Source organism: Colius striatus, chromosome 2, assembly GCF_028858725.1.
Source record: "Colius striatus isolate bColStr4 chromosome 2, bColStr4.1.hap1, whole genome shotgun sequence".
In the NCBI taxonomy this organism is placed as follows: domain Eukaryota; kingdom Metazoa; phylum Chordata; class Aves; order Coliiformes; family Coliidae; genus Colius; species Colius striatus.
In genome coordinates, this window is record NC_084760.1 from 81,595,586 (window position 1) to 81,621,370 (window position 25,785).

The following is a 25,785-nucleotide window of genomic DNA, read 5'->3' on the forward strand; positions in this document are numbered from 1 at the left end:
TGTCTAGAGTTGGTCAGTCTTTAGCTTTGAACTGTAAGTGGCTTGCAAAAAGCGTAGCTCTTGTGTTGCAGCCATAAACAGTTCTCAGTAATACTAGTCTGTCAAGAAGTCTTCTGGGTTATCAGGATCCCTAGATTTGGAAAGCAGTGAACTGTTGCCACTGGGACCTGTTACATCCACCAGCCCACAGTGCTGCGAGCTCTAGGGACCATTCCTGCCAGTGAAACAATTGGTGTCCCTGTTTCTCCTTTTGCAGCTGACATTTTTGATTCTGTGTTATGCAAAGTTTTTGGTACTTTACTTAAAGATTATGAAAAAGTTGGTCATCTGGAGTCTAGGCAGCAGTTTTTCAGTGACTTTGGTGTTCATAAAATGCTTGCTCATCACCATGAGACCAAACTGCTGATGCAGTGCTCCACAAAAATAGAAGATATGAAATGGTCACAGATCATGAACTTACATACTTAGTCGTCATGGTCTCAAATACCCGATTCTGAAACTTGCTTACCTGGAGCCTTAGTATGAAACTTTCCCACAAGGTAAAGATTTAAGGTTAAAACAGGTGAAAATGAATGTTAATGTATTGAAACTGAGTCATACCTTCAGGGGAGTGATAGAGAGCATGTATACATGTTACCATGACATAAGTAAAGAGTAGTCATCTGTAAAATTGTATACAAAGTAGAGAATTTTTTGGCTTTGGCTAACTAATTGGTATTATTTTAATAACACTCTGAAACCAGGGTATTTTGTGTGTATATCTTCTGTGTTATAATTAGAAGATAATTGGCACAGATCCAGAAGTTTCTCATGCTGTTATGAGAACTACTGATCAAAAGAGAATAGGGTCCTGCATCTTTTCCACCTTTTTTCTTTCCCAGAATTACAATGATGAGTATTTCTATTATTTATGTTGTCTTTACTATGTCAGTCTTTTTTACCCAGTAGAATAATGTTGTCATCTGCTATGATCTGTAACTGCTTAGCACATTCTTCTCTTATCTTCATTTTTAGCTGTACGTCCTTGACCCCTGGACCTAGCTGTGATCGGTTTAAGCTACATATTCCTTATGCTGGAGAAACACTCAAATGTAAGTTGAAAACAATTGCTATTACATCTTGTCCTTTCTTTCAGTAAGTGTTTTGTATCGTGTTGTTTTCCAGCATCTTGAACTATTTTTATGAGTTCTGGGGTACCTCTGTTTGCTATTTTTTCTCAAGGCTTCAGTTCAAGGAACATACAACTATAACAATATCTAATTTTTAAGATATTTACAGCCTTCCATGATAATACAATTTTTTTAATGATTCCTAAAACCCATAAGTCACAAATCCTCCCTGAATATTTCTAACAAAATGTTTTGACTAAGACAATCTCGTGACCATTTTTAGACTCACTCATGATTTTTGTATGCTTTTTTTCTCTCTTAAGAAAAGAATCTTTGTTAAGGTCCAATGAAATAAATCAGTCAGTTATTAAGTATCTCTAAACAGTAACTGGTATAATTGACCAGATAAGGGAAATGTGGGTTTGGTTTTTCTGATTTAATGGTGTGGTTAAATTCTCCTTACCCTTGGGGAATCTGTAGATGCTTGGCACATTTGCCCACTGTTAACCAGTCTGTGTTTTGATTCAAATGATTAGAGTAAACTTTGCTTACGTCACGGCAAAGCTAATCAATGTGTATAAATATCAGATGGGGAAATGGAGAAGATTGAGCCAGGCTTTTATCAATTATGTTTACTAAAGGGAAATGGTGACAAATGGAAATACAGCAAATTCCATTTAAGTGTAATGAACACTTTTTTGCAAGGGTGGTCAAACAGTGGAACTGGTTGCATGCACTCAGATCTTGTGTATCTTGTAGATCTTCATCATTGGAGATACTCAAAACCCAATAGGGTGTGACCCTTAGCAATCTGCTCTTGTTGACATTGATCTGAGCGAGGGGATTGGGCTATGCAGTCTCCAAAGGTACTGTCCAACCTGAGCTTCTTGTGAGTCTGTGAAAGTGTGTTGCCTTGAGGAGCAGGTTATTTGGTGTGAACAGAAATTTTAAACATATAAAACACTTGTTGCTTTGATGGTATCCATCTAGACTACATCATACACATGCTCTAGCTCTCTAAGACATTTTAAATATTAAGAGTGCTGTTGTATTCCTTCTATAGTAATTTTTCTTGTTATTATGTAGTGCACTGGAAGCCCTTCTTTATGCTCAGAAATCAACACAGTTAAACTTCTTATCTTTACAAATCTTTCGAAACTTCCACTTGGCACTTATAAGGCAAGTTGTCCTTCTCAGAAGTTGGTCTGGAAGTTTGCTTATGTGTTTGAGTTAGGAGTTAGGCTCCTGTGTCAGTCTACTATTAATATTTTACCTATTCTAAAAGTAGGAAATCATGGCTCAAGAGGCTTGCTAATTGTTCTTTTCTAAAAGAAAAAAATGGAATATCCACTCCAAGATAGGAATTACTGTAAGAAAAGAAGATGCGGCTATGCCTTTATTCAGAACATTCAGCAAGTAATGTCCATATTGTATGAAGTCAACTACTCTGTCAAGTAGAGTTTCTGTCCTTATTTAAACATTTTTTTTTCTAGAAAAACCCTTATATTGTGTAGCAGAATCAACCTGTTGAGCCTTGATGTGTTTTGCAGTGTTCAGTAGGTTCTACTTCAGACTTGTTTAATGACGACAGTCAAGGTGTAGAGAAAAGAATTTTCATTGGATAGCATTGCTTTAGAGAATGGTATCAGATTTTCTATGGGACTGTAGTAACTCTTTTATCACCATATGGGACCCTATTATTACATTCTGAGAGCTTTAAGTCTTCTTTTTCAGTAGAGACTAGAATTGTTTCTGACTCATAAAGGAAATGTAGTAGATTAAAATGCCTATATGTGAGGATGTAGGCATACAGACTGTATTAATATACTAAATGACTAGTAGACCAGGTAAAGTACCTAGAAATATGATAATGGACTCTGCATTAAGTTTCAAAATTGACAAGTCAACAACTTCTCTCCTCTCTCTCTTGTATATTGAATATTACATAAGCAATTAAACAAAAAACCCATAAAGCTACTGCTCTTTGCCTTCACAAAACTCAAACCACACATTTTAACCAGGCTATATATTTTAACATGACCATGAAAGCCATGTAGACAAGTATACCTTTTCCCACAAGTACCTAATAAAAACAACAGTGAATTCAAGTAATAATAATCCTTCACATTTCAGCATTATGTGTTTGAAAATGCTGTGCATTGGTTAGTCTCACAGCATGTGGAATAAATAGTGAAACAAGCAGATTCAAGAAAATTTTAATAATTCTTTTATTTAGATCTGCAAAAATGGCAGAGGAAGATGGCAATAGTGTTTGTCCAGAGATTTGTAGATACTTTGTTGTAGGCTGTTGCTAGATATGTTATCTTTCCAGGGCAGAATATTTCTGCAAAGGAAAGTTGCGAAATCTGCCAGAATAAAAAGATTGGCTGTGGAAATGTTCAGGTTCTCCAGCATACAGTCTTCATTATGTGATGCCCAATACAGGCTGAAGTGTAGTTCCTTTGTGGTTTGTGTTACATCCTCTTTGCAACAGATCAGCTCTCTGCGTATCATCAATCATAACCGCTGCCACTGCAGAAATACCCTGGTATGAATCCTTAGTGTGTTGAAAACTGTTGGTATGCTACTTTAGAGAAGTGTAACTGCATAGTCACAGTCCTATTTTCCAAAAGACCAGAAAGTTCACTGTTTTTTGAAAAAGGGAAAGTGTACATGAAGTGCAGTGGCTGACTACCTGTAAAGTAATTGTCTAGTTAGCTTTGGTAAGATCATATATCCTGTGAATTAAGAATAGCTTGTTGGTAATGTCCATACATTTTCTTGATGTTCAGTTATTTAATTTTTTTTTCAGATGTCATACTCACTCTTGCATGTGTTCTGAGCTGCTGGAATGTTACACTGAACAGTTACTCCACTGCAGCCAGGGACCTGGGAGATACCTATGATTTTATACTGGAGAAAATATGTTGGTGTTGGAGAAAAATTAGTTTGTGATACTAATTGTCTTCTATCAAATCCGAAATTTTTAAATGGTGCTTTCAGAGAGATACTTCTCCTTTATTTTCTTCTGAAAGAGAAACCTTAAATTTTGTGTTTTCATGGCCAGAATGGTTGGAAAACTTCAGCCTACTCTTGCTAGGCTGACAATTAAAATCTAAGACAGCTGTATTGCTTTTATTAGTTCATCCAGCACTCAGTGCCTTTTCTTTGTATTTCAGTTTTTCAAAGCTCATGAGTTTTAATTACAAGAAGACTGTCTGTAATATCTTGTAAAGAAGTTGAATCTGTGTTCCAAGGACAAAAATTAGAATAAATGGTATGCAGATCTGTCCTTTAACTGGAGAGCCATATCTGCCTAATAAAGTTCGTATCCTTTCTGGGAGAAATATTTGTGTATTTTGAGGTGAAGTGTTTTGTAACTCTTGGCAGACATATTGGTCTTCCTTGCTAAAACATCCAAGGCAGATGTCATAGTAGAAATTGTCAGGATAAGCAGTTATAAGCTAATAATTTTATTAAGTAATGTTAGTAATTGAAATACACCATTAAAATAATTTTCTTGATCATTGTAATTTTGTTTCAGAAAACTCTGGTATCTCTTGGTTTGGCTTTCCATTTTCACTCAAGCTTCCGCTGCTTCTTGCTGCTATGAGAGCCTGACTTTTTTTTTTTTTTTTTTTTTTTTTTTTTTGCCTATACTCTTCACATTTTCTTTTTCAGGCATTGATGCCTTCCTCCCTCCCTCCGTCTTGGTCCTTGAGTGCTGTCATCTGGAATTTCACAGTGATTAAACAATGTGTTGCCCTTGCAATGCTACTGTTCTCTGTGGCCTCTTGAACTCTAGTATTTTCGTCTTCTGTCTGATTTTCATTGGTTTTATATGAGTGGATTACAGCACTGGGTTCTACTGCCACCACTTTGATTTCCTTGATCCCAAAGAACATTTCTCACCTTAAGTTTTTCCTTTTTTTGTTTCTGATTTCTGTTTCTTACTCAATTATAGGCCTTAGAGAGGGGAAATCACAGCTTTGCTGCCCAACTACTCTTAAATATATTGCCCATAATATACTGAACAGAATTTCATCTGTTTTTATTCCTGTGATAGAACTCTTTCAGTAAGTTCATCTAGCCTTCCTGTGTTTTTTCTACTGTAAGGAAATAATTAGAAACAAACAAAATGATAAATACAGAGAAGAGCACCAAAGATTTTTTTCCAGGCAGTATGTTATTTGAAGTTTTGCTGAATCTTTATTTACGTTGCAAGGGAACTGAATCTTCTTCCTTTGGTAACCCATCCATTATCTAGTGAGTGTGCCTAATGGGAAATGTCAAGAATGAGTCTATTCTTATTATGTTTATTTCTTCTTAGAACACAAAGTTTACAACAATATTTTCCCCTTTTAAATAATCAGTTTCCTCTCTTTTTTTTTTTTCTTTTTTTGGACACTTTTCCTTATGTTCTGACTTTCTCTTAAGCAAGTAAATGACAGAAGTTTTTGCAAGTATAAATCTTAAAATAGTTTCTGCATTAGGAGAAAGACGTATCTATGTACAAGTGTAGACTTGGAGGTTTAACAGAATTTAAGTTAGGCCTTCACATTGGTATTACCATAATGCCCTCTTTCCTCCTTTCTTCTCCTGTTTGGGCTGCAGTTACTGGTGATGGTCTACAGTCCATTTGCTTGAATGTATATGTCCTTCATTTTCACCTTTTATCACCTACTCAGTGTCTCCCTTGTAACTTCTTCAGTGTTGCCTGTCATTACTACTATCGTAGTGTTTCTTATACTAGCCATTGTTCTCATATTTCTCCTCTTCAATTCTAGTACTAAAATATGTGAGAAAGCAGTTGCCTGGCTACAGAAGTGCAAGTAACTAAGGCTATCCCACTTCCTTCTTGTTAGGATCCATTTCGTTTACTTTTACTCTTGATTTTGCAGATTTACCTGGTTTACAACAAACATATTTTCTCTCTATGCAGTCTTTCATCTTTTTTTTTTTCTCCTCTCACAGCAAGTTTATCAGTTGAAGCTAAAGAAAAAAAAAAACAAAGACCACCCCTGCAACCCTTTGCCCAAGAGCTAAATAACCATCCTGCATGTCCTTCAGATATCCTTTTTTTTTTTTTTTTCCTATTGGAAAAGTGAGACTTTATTCACTTCCCTAACTATAGGTGTCTTAGCTTTTGTTTGATGTTCCCTAGAGTATCTTGTTTGGCCTTTTCAGCTGCTAATCTCTCTGAAAAACCTTGTGTTGTACCTACCACAAGTGTGCCCTGAGGAATCTCAAATGACACTAAATGATTTGGGTCCTTTGCGGCTTTAAGTGTAGTGGAGTAGCTAGAATTTCTTCTGTTACAGAGTTAAGGAGAAGAGGTTTTCTAAATTCAATTAAATACTGTTTTTTCAAGTTGTCTTTCATTTAAGAGATTTCTGTGAGTCTTTAATGCTGATTTTTCTGCATTTCCTTTTTCTGTCTTCATAGAATCATAGAATGGTAGGGATTGGAAGGGACCTCCAGAGATCATCTAGCCAACCCCCCTGCAGAAGCAGATCAACCTAGATCAGGTTGCATGAGAATATGTCCAGGTGGATCTTGAAGACCTCCAAGGAAAGAGACTCCACAACCCCTCTGGGCAGCCAGTTCCAGTGCTCTGTCATCCTCACAGGAAAATAGTTTTTTCATATGTTTAAATGCAACTTTTTGTGTTCCAGCTTCATCCATTACCCTTTGTACTATTATTAGATACAACAGAAAAAAGGGATGTCCTAACCTCCTGACATCCACCATTTAGATATTTGTAAATATTATTAAGATCCCCGCTCAGTCTCCTCTTCTCCAGACTAAACAGCCCCAGTTCCTGCAGGCTTTCCTTGTATGAAAGATGTTCCAGTCCTCTGATCGTCTTGGTGGTCCTGCACTGGACTCTCTCCAGAAGTTCTCTGTCCCTTTTGAGCTGAGGAGCCCAGAACTGGACACAGGACTCCAGATGAGGCCTCACTAGGGCAGAGTAGAGGGCCAGCAGAACCTCCCTTGACCTGCTGGCCACACTCTTCTTGATGCATCCCAGGATGCCATTGGCCTTCTTGGCCACAAGGGCACATTGCTGGCTCATATTAGCTTATTATCAATCAGGACTCTCAGGTCCCTCTCTGCAGAGCTGCTCTCCAGCAGGTCACCCCCAGCCTGTACTGGTGCTTGGGGTTGTTCCTTCCCAGATGCAGGACTCTGCACTTATCCTTGTTGAACCTCATGAGGTTCCTCTCAGCCCAGCTCTCAAGCTGGTTGAGATCCCGCTGAATGGCAGCACAGCCTTCTGGGGAATCAGCCAGTCCTCCCAGTTTGATGTCATCAGCAAACCTGCTGAGGGTACACTCTGTCCCCTCATCCAGGTTGTTGATGAATATGTTGAATAAGACCTCATAACCAATCCCTGTGGAACTCCACTGGCCACAGGCCTCCAACTCGATTCTGTGCCATTGATCACCACCCTCCGGGCTCTGTCATTCAGCCAGTTCTCGATCCACCTGACAGTCCAGTCTTCCAAGCCAAGTCTGAGCTTTCTGATGAGGATGTTACGGGAGACAGTGTCAAAAGCCTTGCTGAAGTCAAGGTAGATGACATCTACTGCTCTCCCCTCATCTAGCCAACCGGTTATGCACTCAAAGAAGGCCATCAGGTTGGTCAAACAGGATTCCTCCTTTGTGAATCCATGTTGACTCCTCCTGATAACGACCTTTTCCTTCATATGTTTAGTGACAACATTCAGGATGAGTTTGTTCCATCACCTTTCCAGGGATGGAGGTGAGGCTGACCGGCCTGTAATTTCCTGGGTCATCCTTCTGCCCTTTTTGTGACATTGGCCTTTCTCCAGTCCTCAGACACCTCGCCTGTCCTCCATAATTGTTCAAAAATGTTGGAGAGAGGCTTAGCAATCACATTAGCCAGCTCTCAGCACTCTAGGATGCATCCCATCAAGACCCATTGAGTTACGAGCCTTAACCTTGCCCAAAAAGTCTTTAACATTTTCCTCTTTCCCCAGGGCAAGTCCTCTGCTGTCCAGACCATCCTACTATCCTTGCTGGACTTGGCTTCTCAAGGGCCGGCCTTGGCCATAAAGACTGAAGGAAAGATGGCATTTGGTACTTTGGCCTTCTCTGCATCCTTGGTCACCAAGGCACCCTCTTTGTGTAGCAGTGGGCCCATATTCCCCCTTGTCTTCCTTCTGCTGCTGATGTACTTGAAAAACACCTTGTTACCATCCTTAACTTCCCTGGCTAAATTTAATTCTAGAAAGATTCTAGCCTTCTTAGTTGCACCTCTGTACCTTGATTCACATCTGAAATCAGAAATGAAGCTCAAAAGCATACTGACTTCTTGCTACTAGATGCTGTTTCTGAGCTTCAGAAATTGCACTAAGTAAGTTGTAAAGTATGTTGAAGTCATACTTGGTTAACTGGAAGGAGATTATCGTGTATGGTCAGGTGAACAAAGGTCCCACAGTATTCCTAGACAGCATTTAAGTGTAGCTATCATCCTATGTGGGCAGAAGTCCTGCTTCAAGACACCATTTTAAGAGGAGCTTGTGAGGGATAATTACCCTTCCCTATTTGAGAGAATAATGAACTGTCAGCAGTAATATCACAGCAAAACCAAAATTTCCCCATGAATCTTCTTCCAGTAGTAGTTTTATATTTACCAAAATTGTATTGTCATTTCAAGAACTGCATCTTTTTTTTGCCAACCAGTTAATAAGGGGCTCTGTAGGTAGTGCAGCACTATATTTAAATCAAAGCCTGTAGAGCAAAAATCCTTAGGGTGGAATCCAGTGGCAAGTTAGTAGGTCTTCATTTAGTTAATTTAAATTCTTTGAAACTGCTGGCTGTGTTGACAGTATCTTGGTTGCAGGTCATAGTGAATAACTGATTCTTTTTGTACCTGTAAAGAGAATTAACAATGGCTGTTTTAAGTAATAATTTTTTTATAGAGGGGACTGATCAGTGTTTTTGTCTACAATTTGTGTAGCTACTAGAGAGACAGGTTAGCATTTCAAATAGATGAATAATACAATTGTACGTGGTGTCTATTTAATATTCAACAAGAGCAGCTTATTTATTTTCTCAAAACTATTTCTGCACATAGGATTAGTCACTTGCATCAGTACTGTTCTCTGTTGTCTATGAATGCATTTCATGATCAAGTTGCATTTGGATTTTTTGTTTGTTTTTTAAAAGCCAAATGACTTGCTATTCTTCATATGATGAATTCCATTCAGATTGATCTTATTCCAGGCTGCAGTAGACATACGTATTTGGTCTACATACTTAGTACTGACTTAGAAATTCTTGGGGTCAGAAAAAGCTGAAGAATATGGATACCTTTTTAAAAACAGAGTTTAGGATGTTAACCAATATGTTGTTTCCTAATTTTGCCACCTTTAGGTAATCAGGGATGCTAATGTAGTTATTTTAATGAAGTTATTTTGAGAGGAACAATTGTATATAGAATAAGCCAGTGGAAGCCAACTGCAAGGATTTAAGAAATTTCTCAGTTTCAAAGGTCCATCTATATTGCTTGTAGTCAATCCTTAGTATTTTGTTAGACTTGCTAATGCATTTTGATAGATGAGAAAAAAACACTGTGTGTGAGTGTGTTAAATGACATGATAGATTTAAGTATTAATATTTCTATCTTTTTGTCTATTGGGATCATATTAACTTTTCGTTTGAAATCCTATAAAGTAAAATATTTAAAAATTAATGCTGTTTGCCCAGGGAGATAAAAGGAAGGGAAAGTAATATCTTCGGATAATGAAAAGCAAGAGATGTATAATACGTCCATTTTCTTCTAAATTTATCTTTGACTTCATGGCTTTAACTTTATTGAAGTAATTTTAAATTCTCTAGTACTATTTAATTGGAAATGTAATTCCACTAAAGTAATTATTGGCTAGTGTATCTACAGAGATGAGAGAAACATGGTCTGAGTGTGCGGGTTTTGCTTGCATTGTTCGTACACTGGAATGGTCATGGTCAATAGTGCTGTGGAATGCCACACACTTTGCCTTCTGTCAAGGGAATACGGGCAAACAGAGTTGAAACATGAGAAGCTTCATACACAAGTCCTGGAAATGCGAAGAAAAGGGTGTTTGTTTCATATGCAAGAAGAGAAGAGAATGCAGAACACTTCTGCTAGAGGTTATTTCTGCTAGATTAGAACAAACTGATAGCTGGCGATTCAAACTATTTAACGCCTTATATTTTTTAAGAATGAAGAAGAGACTAGTGTTAATATTTGTGTGAAGCAAAACCAGATTTGCTGTTGCATTGGCCGTTGCAATTGTTAAATACCTTTTATTTAAGTATAAATAAGAATTTTTTTATTTATGCATCATAGCCCTGCAAAGTAAACTGTTAACTGCAAGTTTAATTTTTCTAGTTTGTGATATTTAAATCTCAGTTTTGTTCTTATTAGGAATGACTCCCTTAACCTTTATTCTGATTTGTTTAGGTTTAGTTAGGAAATATGGACAACAGCAGGACATTTTTAGGTTCTATGGGATTGTGAAATGTTTTGAGTGTAGTCTCAGCGCTAGTTTTTTGTGATAGTATGAATAACAGGCACCAAAATAATAGTTTTATTAATGTCGGCCATAGTGTGTATGACCTTTTGGAAAATGACAATACCATTGGAAAAAATAATCTTGGAGTACACTTTGGCTTCAATGCTGATATATTGTATCTCAAAATGACTTTTACTAAAGGTATTTGGGAGTTTGAATTTGAGGAGTGTTTACCCTGGTCAAGTAGAAGCAACAAGTCATAGTAGTTACTTCTCTGGATTCTGTTCCTTCTACTGAGTAGTTCTATGGTATCAGTAGTTTGTGAGAAATTTTTAAACCGAAGTATCTACGTAGTTGATCACTCGTTATGGATAAGGAGCCACTAATATTCAGTGAAAGAAGGTGTGACAAGGTAGCAAAGAACTACCAGCATGTGAGAGGTAATAGTTCCGTTTAGCCAGCTGCAGCTGTCATGTGCCTGACCTCAGTTTGACAACACATCACACCTGAATGGATGAAGAGGAGTCCTCAGGTGTTGGCTCAGTCCCATGACAGGAATCACTTAATGGGATACGCATCTGACCCGAACCCCAAGTTGCAAAATTTTCTGCTTACCACGTTGGGCCAATAATGCCAATTTCAATTTACTATCATCCTTCAGCACTGCACATGATTGTGTTCTGGGAGTTGCTGTGCATTCACTTCATGTTGCTATAGATATCAAAAATACACTGAGAGGGAGTTTGTACCTGCTTGAACCTTCACATTGCACTTACTGTCACAGCTTTTCTGAGGTTCCTTCGTTACTGTGGAGCTTGCAGAGGTGAATACATACAGTTTGTTGCCAATCTCACTAGTTTAAGCAGAGTCTTGGAGCCATCTCTTGATGTAAGGTTCTGTAATAAATCTTTTGCTAACTGTATATGGAGGTATAATATGAAAATATGCATTTATTTTGATCCTTCTTTTATTCTAAGCAGCATTTTGTAGTATCTGTGTAGTTGGAGTGCAACTTCTAGTGAGCTGAGCTATGGCTGTGTATACTCTGTTTCATCAACTCTGTTAAAGCAGAAATGCGGAGAATGAAAAGCATACACCTAGCAATGCAATATGAAAACTGTGTTAAATGTGTAACAACATGGCAAAAATACAGATACAGTTCTTGCCTTCAGAGTAGTGTTCTGCTACCTAAATCACAAGCCAAGCTTCTTTGGTGCTGTGTTCCTCTTTAGGCAGCCTAGTAGTTATTTTCTGTTACCTAATATAGGTATATTTCCTGTTGCAATTTTATGCAGTTTCCTCTAGGATTGATTCCTTTTTTGTTCTTCTTATAAATGAAATAAAAGATTGTTTTTATGTTGACTGTGTTGAATATTTTAACTGAAGGACCTACTCTTTCCTGCAGCCCATACTAACATGTACTCTTGACATTTGTGAAAGGAAAGTGGGAATAGTGCAGACAAGAGAAACCCACACTGTGCTCTACTGAGTTGCATGATCAATGAGTTCATGATTTGGAGTGATACAGGAAGACATACCTACCCCGGACTGGTTGTTGGCTTCTTGGTCGTGAGCCCTCAACCTCTGTAAATTAATCTTTACAGCATCCTTGCTTCTAAGCTAGAGCCAAGATAAGTTTATAGAATATTAGCAATTAAAACTGTCGTGTTGAATGGCTTGAAATGGTGACATCACTGAGCCAATTACATGGCTTTGTAAGATTTGTTCAACTAATGCTTTAGTTCTGCTTTCATAATTTTTTAAAAAGCAAAAAATGGTTTAACTTTCTCTGAATAGAATTGTTCATAAGACTTACCACTCTGGTTTTACTTTAATGGGAAGATGTTAAACAAGTGGTAACACATAGTAGGTACTGACTTTTTTTTCTTCTAATACCCTACAAATCTACTTTATGCAAAAGCTCAGAGTTGTTCTTTTATATCTTCATAAGGATGGTAATGCTAGATACTATTTTTTTTTCTTGAATTGTGGTTTTTTTGATAGCTCACATGCAGATGACCACCTCTTGACCTATATGAACTGTAAAGTATGTTTACTAGTGAAATAGTACAACCCAAATTTCTTTGGACTGTTACATCAGTAATTGTTTGTGTATCTTGTGACAAGATGAGAACTCGGTGTCAAACTGTGAAGAACTTTTGTATTTTTAGTGAATTTTAGTCTCAGCATTTAAGTGCATTTAGTATTGCATTTCTCTTGGCCAGAATTTGGATAATTGGAATGGTTCCTATTGAACTATATATTCTTGCTTCTAAGAGTAGTGGGTGGCAGGAGAAGAGGGAGTAAGTGCTACTAAGTATTTTGAAAATCTTGATCTTAGTAGTTTGCATTTGAGTTCGTGTGCAAAACACAGTAATCTAAATGTGATGCTTTTTAAAAACAAGATCACTTATCTAACTTGGTGTTTTGAGGCAAACCTCAATAGTGTTTGAATTGCCATTTGAGATGCAAAGCAATAGTGTATTTCATGTATCATTGCTTGCAGAGGAGGAAGAAGCCTGTGCCTCAGGAATTTGACTTCATCCCCCAAAACATCTGATGCTTATTTTGGATGTGAATTTTTGTAAAAATTATATGGATGCATACATGAAATATTTTTAATGTAGCTATCAAATTTTCTGTTAAAGTTGTGTCTCATACATACAATATTTTGTTTATAAGTGCATACATAAAAGTGCGAATGAAGTTTTCACTTCTTATTTTTCAGGGGATATAATTTTCAATGCTCACTATCCTGACCTGCCACCAGATTTTATCTTTGGAGAGGATGCTGAATTTCTGCCAGATCCTTCTGCCTTGCATGTAAGTACTGCACTGTTTCAGAACCTTATACCATGCAAAGCGCCTTGGCTTTTTAAGAATAGCTTCCCCAACAGGAATTTGCTAACAATGCAGGAAAAGAAAAAAGTACAATCCTTTTATCTCACTGTTATGTGAGTATAAACATTCGTTTTAATGCAATTTAAAGTTGAATCCATGAGTTTTTATTAGAAAGTTGACCCAAAAGGCAATTGATGATTTAAATTTATTTTATTTTATTTTATTTTATTGGATACCTGTAAGAATATATGGGAATCACTGGCATGAACAGACACTTAGGAAATGTATTTTTAAATGAAAATCTCCTGATGTAGAGCCTTACTATGTGATAGATAGGCTCTTTGCATTGTCCTCTACTGCAGCCTCTTGTATGCTTTATCAGCGTGTCTGAACATGTCCTTCATATCACAGATGGTGATTTTTGGTTTAGCTTTATTCACTTCATATTAAGTTACATTGAAAAACTATACAGTCATAAATTAATTGATTTTAATTATTTTTAGCATACCTGCCAAAATTTTTAAAGACCGAATGTCTTACTTCTTTGCTTCCCTCAATCACTTTCCTGTTAAGCTTACAAAATGCTTCGAGAAGGAGGCATGATGCTTCTGAATAGCTACTTTGTTTATAGGCTTGTTTATAGAAAAGGTTTTACTTTATATGAGAACTCTAGAATTGTTTTCATACTCTTATTTACCAGTTCTCCTATTTTCCCCTTTCTCTGTTTTGCTTTTTCACAATCTTACAACCTCCTGAGAAGTATTAACAATATCACCCATTTTCTGCAATTGATGTTAAAGGAAGAAGAGCACTTTTTAATGTACTGGAAAAAGCTGAAACTAATAACAAATGGCAAATGACATATTAAATAAAGATAATTTAGGACATCTTGCAGAAATGCTGTTCAGATGGAGTGTAATATGGTGCCATATTTCTCATGTGAAAAGGAGTCACTAGCACTTGTGATAAACAGGGAAACCTGCAAGGATAAGAATATCCTTAGTTTTCTTTCTTTCTTACATTGTTCATTAGTGATACTTCTTTTGAGAATAATGTTTTCCTCTGCCTAAGTACAGAATAAACTTCCCATCCGCTTTGTTGGAAAGTGGCTGGAAGAGCTATTTGCTTCTTAATGCATAATGAGATATTAACCAGCCTATTTTAAAATCAGTTGAAAACAAATGAAAAAGGAAATTTGCAAGCCAGCAGCTACAGTATTCACTATGTAAATGTAACCCTTTTTGATAAGATTCTCAGTCATTTTCCTGCATCCATCCTGATGTTACCAGAATGTGTTATCTCCACCTTGCAGCTATGATCTATATGGCTTGTTTTCACTTTTGTGTTCACCTTTTAGTGTTTAACATGCTTTGCAGAGTTCTTCAGAACTTTATATCTTCAGAATGTTACTTTAGCAATAGCTTGCTTATTACACTAAGTATTTGCATAACTCACTTTTTTCCACAGATCTTAGAGATGTTTAATGAAGATAATTTTAATTGAATTCTAAAATATTGGCAGAATTTTTTAATGTGTTAACATATCTTTCTACTGAGTATAAATAAAGTTTAGTAGGTTGAGCATAATTTAATGTTCTTAATCTTGAGCAATCTTCAAATACTTTTGATGCACCAGTTCCTGGCAATCAAAACAGAATCTCCCATTCACAAAAGCATGTAGATTGTATTAAATGAGGAGGGAGCTTGGTCTCTAAGTAATGTGTGCCACCAGATCTGTGGGAATTCTGACACTGAGCCTTCCTGTGCTGCTATCATCCGCCTCAGTGTCTTGTTTTCCAAGCAGAAGTCGTCACACGCTGTTATATGGCTTGAGTCAGGCATTATGCTTAGCTTGAAATGAGAACCAGGTACTCCAGATTCCTCAAGCTTATGTGTCTGTAATAGAGGATGTCAGTAGACCTCCCTGAAGACATTTGAAAGGCTGTGCTGCAGATTGCTTCAGTCACTCCTTCAGTTTCCATGGCCATTGGCAGACCTTCAAGTTAGGTTTTAATCTAAGTGTGTTAACAGGTGTTCAGTTAAGTAGCTGTTAGGCAGACAACTAAAGTTTCTAGAAATACTGCATTTTAAGAAGTAGATGCTGTAGGTGAAGACGTGCTACTTTTTTTTTTCCCCCCAAAGAATTCCTAAACGGTTGGGTCTGTGTTTCAGCACTGGAGTGATATTTTGAGCGCTCTTGTTTTTATAAGCACAGCTAATCAACTGCTTTGTTAAGTTAGTATTGCAGTTGCAGAATCAAGTAGAAAATGCTCGTTGAAACTCATATTTGCTTCTATGTCCTGCACAAACATTGAAGTCACTTCAGTTTGAAATTCAGATTGAGTCTCAAGTTCAGCACTGCAAAATACTTGCTTTGTTACGTGCCTCACCAAAAGTAATTACTCTACTGGTTGCACAGTCTTGATTTTGTGTTTTCTGATCTTCTACAATGATTGAGGAGCAACTCCACAGACAAGCAACTGTTCCTTTTATTTTGATTTGTCATACAGTCTTAATTACAGTCAGAGGGCTAAATTCTTTAGGTTGGTGATGCTATTTATGCTCAAAGCATTATTAGAAATAAACATTTGGTCTTTATTTTCATTTAAAATGTCCTCACTTATCATAAGCATTTGATACTTTTGTATATAGTATGCATAAATAAAATCAGCTTCTCAGAATGTGAAAAAAAAGTTCTTCCGTGCTCTAGTGTTTATTCATTTTGGATGACAAGTATTAGAAATGTATTTTAAAAACAACCTATGATTCACTCCATTCTGATTAAAAATTCAGTTGGCACAGAACAAGATTAGTGATTGTGTACGGATGAGATTAATTTGGAGCTCATTACAGTGACGCCAGTTTGAGTAACAAGAATTGTTTGTTATGTTAGCCTAGTTGATTGTTAATGTGAGCCAGGTAATAACTGAAGTGCTTATGCAAAATCTGAACCCCATTTTCCCAATGATTTTGAAGTATGTTCTGTTTGGCAAAAAGGAGACAATAGCAGTATGTGCAAGGTACTTGTCAGTTTAAGGATTTGATTTTTTTAGAATCCTGCTTCAGGTCTCTGAGTAGTTTCCTCAGTTATTCTGCCCATCCATTGCTATTGAAAAGGCTCCAGTAGCCTCAGTGGGAATAGAAGCAAGAGGATGTTAGCATTTCCTGAAATCCTGTAAGTATTCAAGTGGGTCCTTGTAGGCTAGTGTATATGGGAATACTTAGACCTAGATCTGTGTGGAAGGAGGACTTCGTCATCGCAGAAATTCAGAGCTTGGGCTGCTGCGGTTCTCATACCAGTATGTAGCAGCATTGGGAAGATTGTTTCTCCTTACCTAATTGTTAATAATACAGATTTCAGTTGTTTCACTTTCTGGTCGTCTTGACTTTATACACCAAAATGTGGTTCATTTAGTTATAATCCAGTACTATTTACTCCCTAATTATCTAAAACAAACAGGTGTTTTGATTAGAATTTGTGTCCTATGTTGATTCTTCCCGTTTGTATATATGAAGGATGTATGTATGTATACATATATATGATGACAGGACAAGAGGAAATGGACTCAAGTTGTACAAGACAGGGAGTTAGATTGGATATTAGGAAAAAAAATCATCACTGAAAGGGTTTTCAAGCACTGGAACTGGCTGCTAAGGGGAATGGTCAAGTCACGTTGTGGCACATTAGGGATATGGTTTAGTCGTGGCCTTGGCAGTGTTAGGTAATGGTTGGACTTGATCTTAAAGGCCTTTTCCAAGCTAAATGATTCTATGATAACCTATACATAAGGTTAGGTTATTTATATGCATATGGTCACTGAGACCTTGGTGAGGTTTCTCTGCCATAAATAGGCAATGGTAATAAGTCCCATTTTATACCATCAGAAGAGTCATTTACTTCAGGACTTTCCCAGCAGAAGGACCTTTTTTGGCTGGTATTGTTGGCATTTATGATATGCCTTTGTCCGTGTTTTCAAAAGAGCTATGCCAGTACGACCTTACTCTTTAGACCAGACCTGAAAGAATCTAATTTTTGAAAGATTTTTAGTCTGGTTTAGGTGTCTGAGCACCACATACTTCCCGTAGGAAATCCTCATTTGTTTCCTTGATCCAGCTACCAATGGGTATAATAAACCAGGAATAGGTTTTCTACCTTTTTTTTTTACTGTGCTTGTGTTTGGTTTAAAATGTGAAATCCCCAAAAGAAGATTCTGTCTGGGAACCCACTCTTGGGGTAGCCTAGTGTGGTGGTTTAGCCTTGGCTGGGTTCCAGATGCCCATCAAGTCGTTCTGTCACTCGCCCTCCTAAACTTGAATGGTGGAGAGAGAAATACAATGAGAAGTTCATGACTTGAGATAAGGACAGGGAGATGGCTCAGCAATTAGCATTGAAATGATAGTCAAAACAGACTCAGCTTGGGGAGAAAAGGTTTGGTTTATTAGTGAACAATGAGATAAGAAATAAAGCCAAATCTTAAAACACCTACCCCCACCCCTCCCTCTTCCCCGCACTCTCCTTTTTTTTTTCCCCAAACAGTGCAGGGGATGGAGGTTGTGGTCAGTTCATTAATAATGGACTTTGCTGCTGCTTCTTCTCAGGGTGAGGCCTCCTCATACTTCCCACTGCTAGAGTGTGGGGTCCCTCCACAAACTTCTCCAACCTGAGTCCTTCCCATGGACTACAGTTCCTCACTTCCAGCATGGGGCCTCCCACGCGGGCACCTCCTCACACCCTGCCCCAATGTGGGTCACCCACTGGGAGAACAGTCCTTCAGGGACAGACTGCTTTAGCCTGAATCCCTCATAGAGTCACAAGTCCTGACAGCAAACCTGCTCTGGCATGGGCTCCTCTCTCCCCTTGGGCTCCCAGGTACTGCGAGGAGGTTGCTCCAGGGTGAGCTTCCCACAGAGTCACAGCCTCCTTGAGGCATATACCATATGAGCATACCTATAGCATATGAGCCAGCAATATGCCCTCATGGCCAAGAAGGCCAATGGCATTCTGGGATGCATCAAGAAGAGTGTGGCCAGCAGGTCAAGGGAGGTTCTCCTCCCCCTCTACTCTGAATTGGTGAGGCCTCATCTGGAGTACCGTGTCCAGTTCTGGGCTCCAGAAGACAGCTCAAGAGGGACAGGGAACTGCTGGAGAGAGGCCAGTGCAGAGCCACCAAGATGCTCAGGGAGCTGGAGCATCTTCCTTATGAGGAAAGGCTGTGGAAACTAGGGCTGTTTAGTCTAGAGAAGAGAAGACTGAGGGGGGGGATCTTATTAATATTTATAAGTATATAAATGGTTGATGTCAGGAGGTTAGGACATTCATTTTTTCTTTTGTATCTAGCAACAGGACAAGGGGCACTGGGATGAAGCTGGAACACAAAATGTTCTATTTAAACATAAGAAAAAACTATTTTCCTATTAGGGTGACAGAGCACTGGAACAGGCTGCCCAGTGAGGGCGTGGAGTCTCCTTTCTTGGAGGTCTTCAAAACCCACCTGGACATGTTCCTCTGCGAACTGATCTAGTTTGACCTGCTTGAGCAGGGGGGTTGGACTAGATGATCTCTAAAGGTCCCTTCCAACTCCTACCATTCTATGATTCTATGATACCTGCTCTGGCATAGAGTACTCCACGGGCTGCAAGTGGATCTCTGCTCCCCAGTGGCCTCCATGGACTGCAGGGGCACAGCTGCCTCACCGTGGTCTTCACCACAGGTCACAGGGGAGTCTTTCTTTCAAGGCCTAAGCACCCTCCTCCCCCTCCTTCTCCACTGCCCTTGGTGTCTGTGGAGATGTTTTCACATTCTCACTCCCTGTTGCTGCTGCAACTGAGCAGCAACTTCTTCTCTAATGCGTTATTCACAGAGGTGTTACCTCAGTTACTAACTGGCCAGGTCTTTGTCAGCTGCAGAGTCCATCTTAGAACTGACTGTCATTACCCCTGTCAGTTTTTTGGTTTTTTTCCTTTTAGTGTTCTGAATTTCTCTTGTAGCTTTTCTTTTTCCTCTTTTTCCAGAATTGTTAATATGTGTAGGACAGAGAGGGAATTGGCTAACTTGTACTACTCTGTAATTTTCTAGTAATATAAAATCATTGTCTATATTTATACCATTTTCTTTTTCCAAAATTTCAGCATTTCCTAGCACAGTTTATAAAACTTTGCTTTCCATCTCAAGTGTAAGCAGAAGAAATATGCTGAAGTTGGAAGTTCTGCTTTAGTTAATCACATTGTTTTCTCTGGACTTTTTGCCTAATGAATCCAGAAATTGAACAAAATTCTATTGTTTGATACTAGTTCTTTAATCTTGAGGAAAGGAAATATCAGATAACCCAGGTAGTTTTGTCTTTCTTAAATCTTACTAGTGTAGAATGCAAAATTAATTATTTTCTCTGAAGGACTTGGTAGGGAAACAGTTTGTTTTATTTTCTTTTCACAGAAACTTGTCTGATTGTGCAGTTTCTCCCTAGAATACAGAAAGTCTAGAATATTGGCTCTTAAAATAGTCCAGGAAATACTAGTTTTAGGTGAATATTAGAAATATGCATGGATCGTTTTACTGAACGATGACAAAGTGGGAGAAAGTGTTTTTTCTTCCAGATTAACTAATGTCCATTTTGTGAGAAACCTAAATAGTTGTGTACTAGCAAAACAGATAAGAAAAAATAAATTAATGACTTTCCCTTCATAATACTGTATTAGGGGAAACAAAGTTAATTCTGTTCTTTGCACAGCAAGAGGAATTGTGTGCTCACTTTTGTAGCCTTGCCCTTCTCTGACTGTGGTCATTGGAGATTGGAAAGGCTAGAGGTGCGACAAGCTTGCATCCAGTCCTGGGTGTGAAAAAGCTGAGTAAGCTGTGAGTGAGCCAGCATACAAACCTATACTCTCTATGTAGTTAAAACTTTGTTGAGTATCTTTGGCAGTGTACTTTTTTTTTTTTTAATGCTATTCAGCAAGGGACCCTTGCATGACTGAAATCTGAATGCATTTCATGCTTAGTTGTTTTGTTGGTTAATCTACTGGTCCAATTAGATACTCTCTATTTCTATCTTTCTGGTGTTCCTTCTAATTCTCCAAGATGTTTGCCTGAGTTTATATGCAAACTCCTTAACTTTAATAGTTCCATACAATTGATCTCATTATGTCACTTACCCCAAATGTTTCAAGACCAGATTCCTCTGAAAGCTCATTTCAACATTTGATGGTCCTCCGGTCCATTTATTCTGTAGGCTATGAGAAAATCCAGTCAGAGATACTGTCGGTCTATATCAGTACCCTGTATTAATATATCTTGACTTAAGGGTAAGTGAAGTCTACCTACATGAACAAGAGAAAAGTCTGAGTTGTGAATTATGTAGATAACAAACTGAGTGGGGGATGTTGAGGAGGGAGGCCTTACTATATTCTTTAAAAGATAACTGAAGTCACTGAATCTACAGTTGTTCTTCTAGGCAATGACTCTGTTGAGTCTATGCCTTGCTCTCTCACAATATCAGTTGTTCATGTTGCTGGTTATTTTCACAAGGTCATCTCACAGTCCATGAAGACAAAACAAAATCCACTCTGTTGCCTCATTTTTTTCTCTCAGTTTTCAGAGACTTTGACCACTTGCAGAGACTTTTTGATACTGCTCATTTAAGGGCTGTGCCTGGCAACTCTTCTACTACCTATTTCAAAGACATCTGTATCTAGTGCTATCCCCTCTATGATCAGGGTGTATTACCTTTTCTATAGGAACTCTTCAGGGATTTCTAGACTTTGTGAGAAGGATAGTTTTAGAATGTGTTTGGAAGAAACAATGGAACTTGCTCAGACTTTCTCAGATCCATCAGTGCCCTAGTCTCCTTCACTGTGTTTTCTGGTACATTTCATAGTAATCAGTTTTTCCTCCAAGAAACATGGATTCCTCTGTTACCACTGTTGATTGCCTGAAGAAGCAAAAAGATTTAGCAAATGAAAGACTCTTCAGGTGTATCATGTCTTGTTGGAGGGAAGATAATGTGCTGCACCACAACTTCAGATTACCAGTTACTAGACACTGATGCCTAAATGTGTTCTTACATTTATATGTGTATATTTAATAATACCTACTTTGCGGGAAAGAAATACTTTGCTGGTTGTAAGGGTGGTACAATGAATTTCACCATCTCATTGACTTTTCAAGTCATGGTTAGTTTAAACCAAAAAGATAAAGTTGAATATCCCAAGCTGGCCATATGAAAGCAGAACAACTTTTATTTGGAAGTCTTGAGAGTGCAGTAATAATGTTGGTATTGATAATGCTTTAATATGAACCAGCAAACTGATAATGTAGTTGGGAGTTTTTTGTATTATTAGACAAAGTGGCAGTAAATTGAAGAATTCTGTGTTACAGTAGTGGCACAATATGCTCTGCTTCCTCACGAGAACTCTAGAAGAGTAAGAAATGGCTTGACTTGAAGGCAATAGCTTGTTAGCTTTCTAGAAATGCATTTACAAGGTTTTCTTTTTATTTTTAAAGGGAGACATGATCAAATCTAGCACAGTCTTCTTGAATTGAGAATACATTTAAGTTATGGTATAGCCCACTGAATTCAAGTTTTTCTGCCATGATAGTTTGTTTTTCAGTAGAGAAAGTAAGTTACCGCTTATGAATATGCAAGTAGAACAGACTTTAAAATTAACTGATTACAGAAGGTCAGATAGAAATAATTATTCTGTCTGATAACACAGTTTCATATTTGATTAATTCCTGGACTGTGAATTCCGTTATCGTTTAGAATTGTACTTTTCTCCAATGGGATTGGTTTAAGTTTGAGACCCAGCAGGTTCGTTCCTTCAGAGAATATTGCTGGGGCAAAAATTGACAGGGAAAAGAAGACTCAAAGGGGATCTTATCAACACTTATAAATACCTAAAGGGTGACTGTAGAGAGAATGAAGCAAGTATTTTTCTGCAGTGCCCAATGACAGGACAAGGAGTAAAGGGCACAATCTAGAACACAGAAAGTTTCATTTGAACATGAGGAGAAACTTCTTTCCTGTGAGGGTGAGGGAGCCCTGGCACAGGCTGCCCAGGGAGGGTATGGAGTCTCCGTCTCTGGAGGTTTTCAGAACCCACCTGGACACGTTCCTGTATGACCTGATCCAGGTGAAGCTGCTTTAGCAGGGGGGTTGGACTGGATGATCTCTAGATGTCCCTTCCAACCCTGACCATTCTGTCATTACCATGCACTCAGGGTAATTTTCAAAGAATCCATTCATTTGCCCAAATGTATTGAGGGCACATGCTACATATTGTTTTCTTTCACTGATCTAAGTTTCTGCCTCTATTTGTTTCAAAACCTCTCATTATTTTTGTCATTCTTTACATACTTTTATGTCTGCATTTCCTTACCGTCTTACATCTCAAATTCTCTATCATATCTGCTCTTTTTAAAAGTTATCTACAGAAATACAGTTAAAGTTTAGTTAACGTGTGTCTTTTGATTGCAGTATTAGTGTTTGTACAGCCTTACATAATTTTTGCCATATACCTTTATTCCCAGAGATGCAGTTTTCACTTGCATAGAGAACAAATTGAGTGTTCTTTTCTTATAATTGGTTTGTTTTTTTTTTGAGGAGAGAGAACATTTGCATTAATTTATCTGGTATAGTAGAGAAATAATTTTCATTTCCAATGTCTTATGATTTACATGGTGGTATTTTATAAGTGATTGCTTTAGGAACAGTATTTTCAAGACCCTATAAACTCTCTTATAACTCAAATGTGAAAATAAAGATGGAAATACTCTTGGCTGGTGGGATGTACTATGTGATGTATTGATTTTAATTTAGAAAAAAATGGTTAGAAGAAAACAGTTCTGCAAGTGCCAGCCAACAATAAATGCACAGGGGATATTAGTGGACCCTGTCCAAAACAGTAGTTGTGAAGGTTCTGCCTCTTTGCTGTAGCTAAAATTACTTTTTTTGTCAGGAGAGGAAAAACATCAAGAACTGATGAGTTAAAGAATTGCTATTTAAAAAGGAGCTCTTGAGGTATAGCATTAACATTGAGACAGTGGTCTCTTCTCTGTCCCACTGAGGATGTGAGGAACTGGGGCCTGTTAACACTATTGTAAGTGCATGATGAGTAAGTCTTCAGGTAAAAGATGCTTGTGCATATATCTTGTGTTGAAATCAATCTTGCTTTCATGCTTTGTTCCTTTTACTTGTCATGTCTAGTTTAATATGTATGCCTCTGGTAACAGACTCTCAAGGCAAAAAGTGTTGTGTATTCACGTGGATTAACTAATGATTATTGCACTGGATTCCCTATCCTGGGATTTATACGTGCTGAGGGAATTACAAAATTCCTTCTCAGAACAGGTAGAGGTACCATCTGCTTTCTGAGAGGTGTTCTGGGAGGTCTGGAAAGGAACAAACTTGCTCTAATCCCTCAGCAAAGTAGGACAAGAAATACTTATGCATGCCAAATTTCAGGAGATTAATTAGGTGATATTATACTCTCTCTTTTGACAGTAGGCAATTGTAGCTTTTAGGAATCTGATTATCCTCTAAGAGAGCTCTGCAGGAGAAACAAGCAGACTTTATCTTATAAATTCTTATAAATTATAACTTAAAACTTTTAAATTCTCTTCTGAGCCCAACTTCACAGTTTCTGCATCTCCAGAGCATCCATAACATTCAGAGATCAGCTATCTCTTAGCTGATGCTACAGCAGGGCACAGGAGTAATTTGTAGTAGCCTTTGGAGGTTGAGTTCACTCCTTTTTCAGGGGAGTGGTACTTGAGAGGCAATGATGCATTTATTCTAGGTGAATACAGAAGAGTGTTTTCTGTGTGCCAGACTTGCTGACCTTTATCTTGCAGTCACTTTGAGTATGGGATCATTAATCAAGAATCTCACTGTGTGACCGGTGGAAGTATAGAGGGAAAATAATTTTATACAAAATGTAAGGTGCTTTTCTGAAAGCAAAATTAATTTCCTCAGTATCTTGTTTTTCTGCTCTGTATTTTCATGCTAATTCAAGGCCCTCAAGCATTTGAGATTTCAGCTAAGCATTTATAAGCTATTGTAATTTCCACATCCAGTCTTCACAGCCTCTCATTAAAAATGAAATAAGTACTGACTATCCCAAGCTTTGCCTTATGCAAAGTTTTTATCTGTTATACACAGTAGCTAGTAGAGAATGCAAGGTTTGTAAGCTATTTGGTTGTATTTGTCATGATTAAAGTGCTCTTGAGTTTAAATGTTTTTATAAAAGGTTAAATTTTGATGTTTGCGTGTTCCCAAAAATGATCATTTCAAGCAGATCACTCCAGAAAGCTGTTCCAGTGGTGCTTTGAGGGAGGGGGATATGAAGAACCTGTGAAAGTAAGATGACAAGTACATGGCATGTAGGTTTACAGTGATTGATTTGAAACTGCAGCCTGTAGGATGTTTAAGTGCTGGCTGCTAAGAAACTGAAGCCTTCAAAGTTGTTATAACACTCCAGCCCTGCAAATACTGTGAAAAATATCTGTTGTTAGAAAGATGTGAGCATATGGCAGATAATTATCCTGTGCCTTTTTCTGTGAGCAATTTCCCCATGGTGGCCCACGAAGATCAGTGGAAAGCAGAGACTGAAACCAGATATCCCAGTTTCTAGGCAAATGCTGTAACCACTGGCCACATATCTGTTCAGTATTTATATGGAGCATAAGTGCTGATAGTACAGTGTGATCTTTCTAATTTCAAGTAAAAAATTACATTGGTACTGGTTTTGAACCACTGTAGGATGCAAATTTTGTGCATGTGATGTGCAGAGATATAAACAAAATGCAAATCTGTACTTACATTATTCTTTATGATAATTCTGGATGAAAGCTGCTACAGAAATGCATTACCACTGTTATGGGCTTGGGAGGTTTTATTTACTGACATTTTCTTGTGAAAGTTAATTTCTTGGTTAGAAATATAAAAGTACACTAACTTAGAATAAAATCTTGCTGTTGTTTCCTGTAGTGTAGCCAGGAAAAACAGTTACAATCTGTTTTCTTTAAAATCACATTCCTGGAAGATATTCTGGCAACCTGGATATTTAAACACATTTCAAAGAAAAACAACTTCAGATCAATTAGAAATTGTTACTGTATTTTCTTTCTGAGAGTATAGAATTATAGTTTGCTGCAGACATTGCCTGGAGTTCTGAAATAAGCAATAACCTGTGCAGTAGGCTATGAATGAGCTGTCTATGGAACACAAGATGCGTTATGTTCTGAAAAAAGGTGGAATAGGTAGTCATGAACACTGAGTAGGTTCTTGATTGGCTTTTTTTGAAGGATAAGGGAAAGACT

The 25,785-nt window shown here is 37.8% G+C and overlaps 1 protein-coding gene across 3 annotated transcripts in view; it reads left to right on the forward strand.

Moving 5' to 3' along the window:
- Positions 1 to 25,785, forward strand: part of BABAM2 (BRISC and BRCA1 A complex member 2) — a 167,887-nt gene that overhangs the window by 17,814 nt on the left and 124,288 nt on the right. For all 3 annotated transcript variants that reach the window (XM_061991288.1, XM_061991286.1, XM_061991287.1), the window contains 2 exons: positions 1,015 to 1,091; positions 13,361 to 13,455. In XM_061991288.1, the coding sequence (XP_061847272.1) occupies positions 1,015 to 1,091; positions 13,361 to 13,455 (172 nt within the window). The remainder of the gene's footprint in view (positions 1 to 1,014; positions 1,092 to 13,360; positions 13,456 to 25,785) is intronic.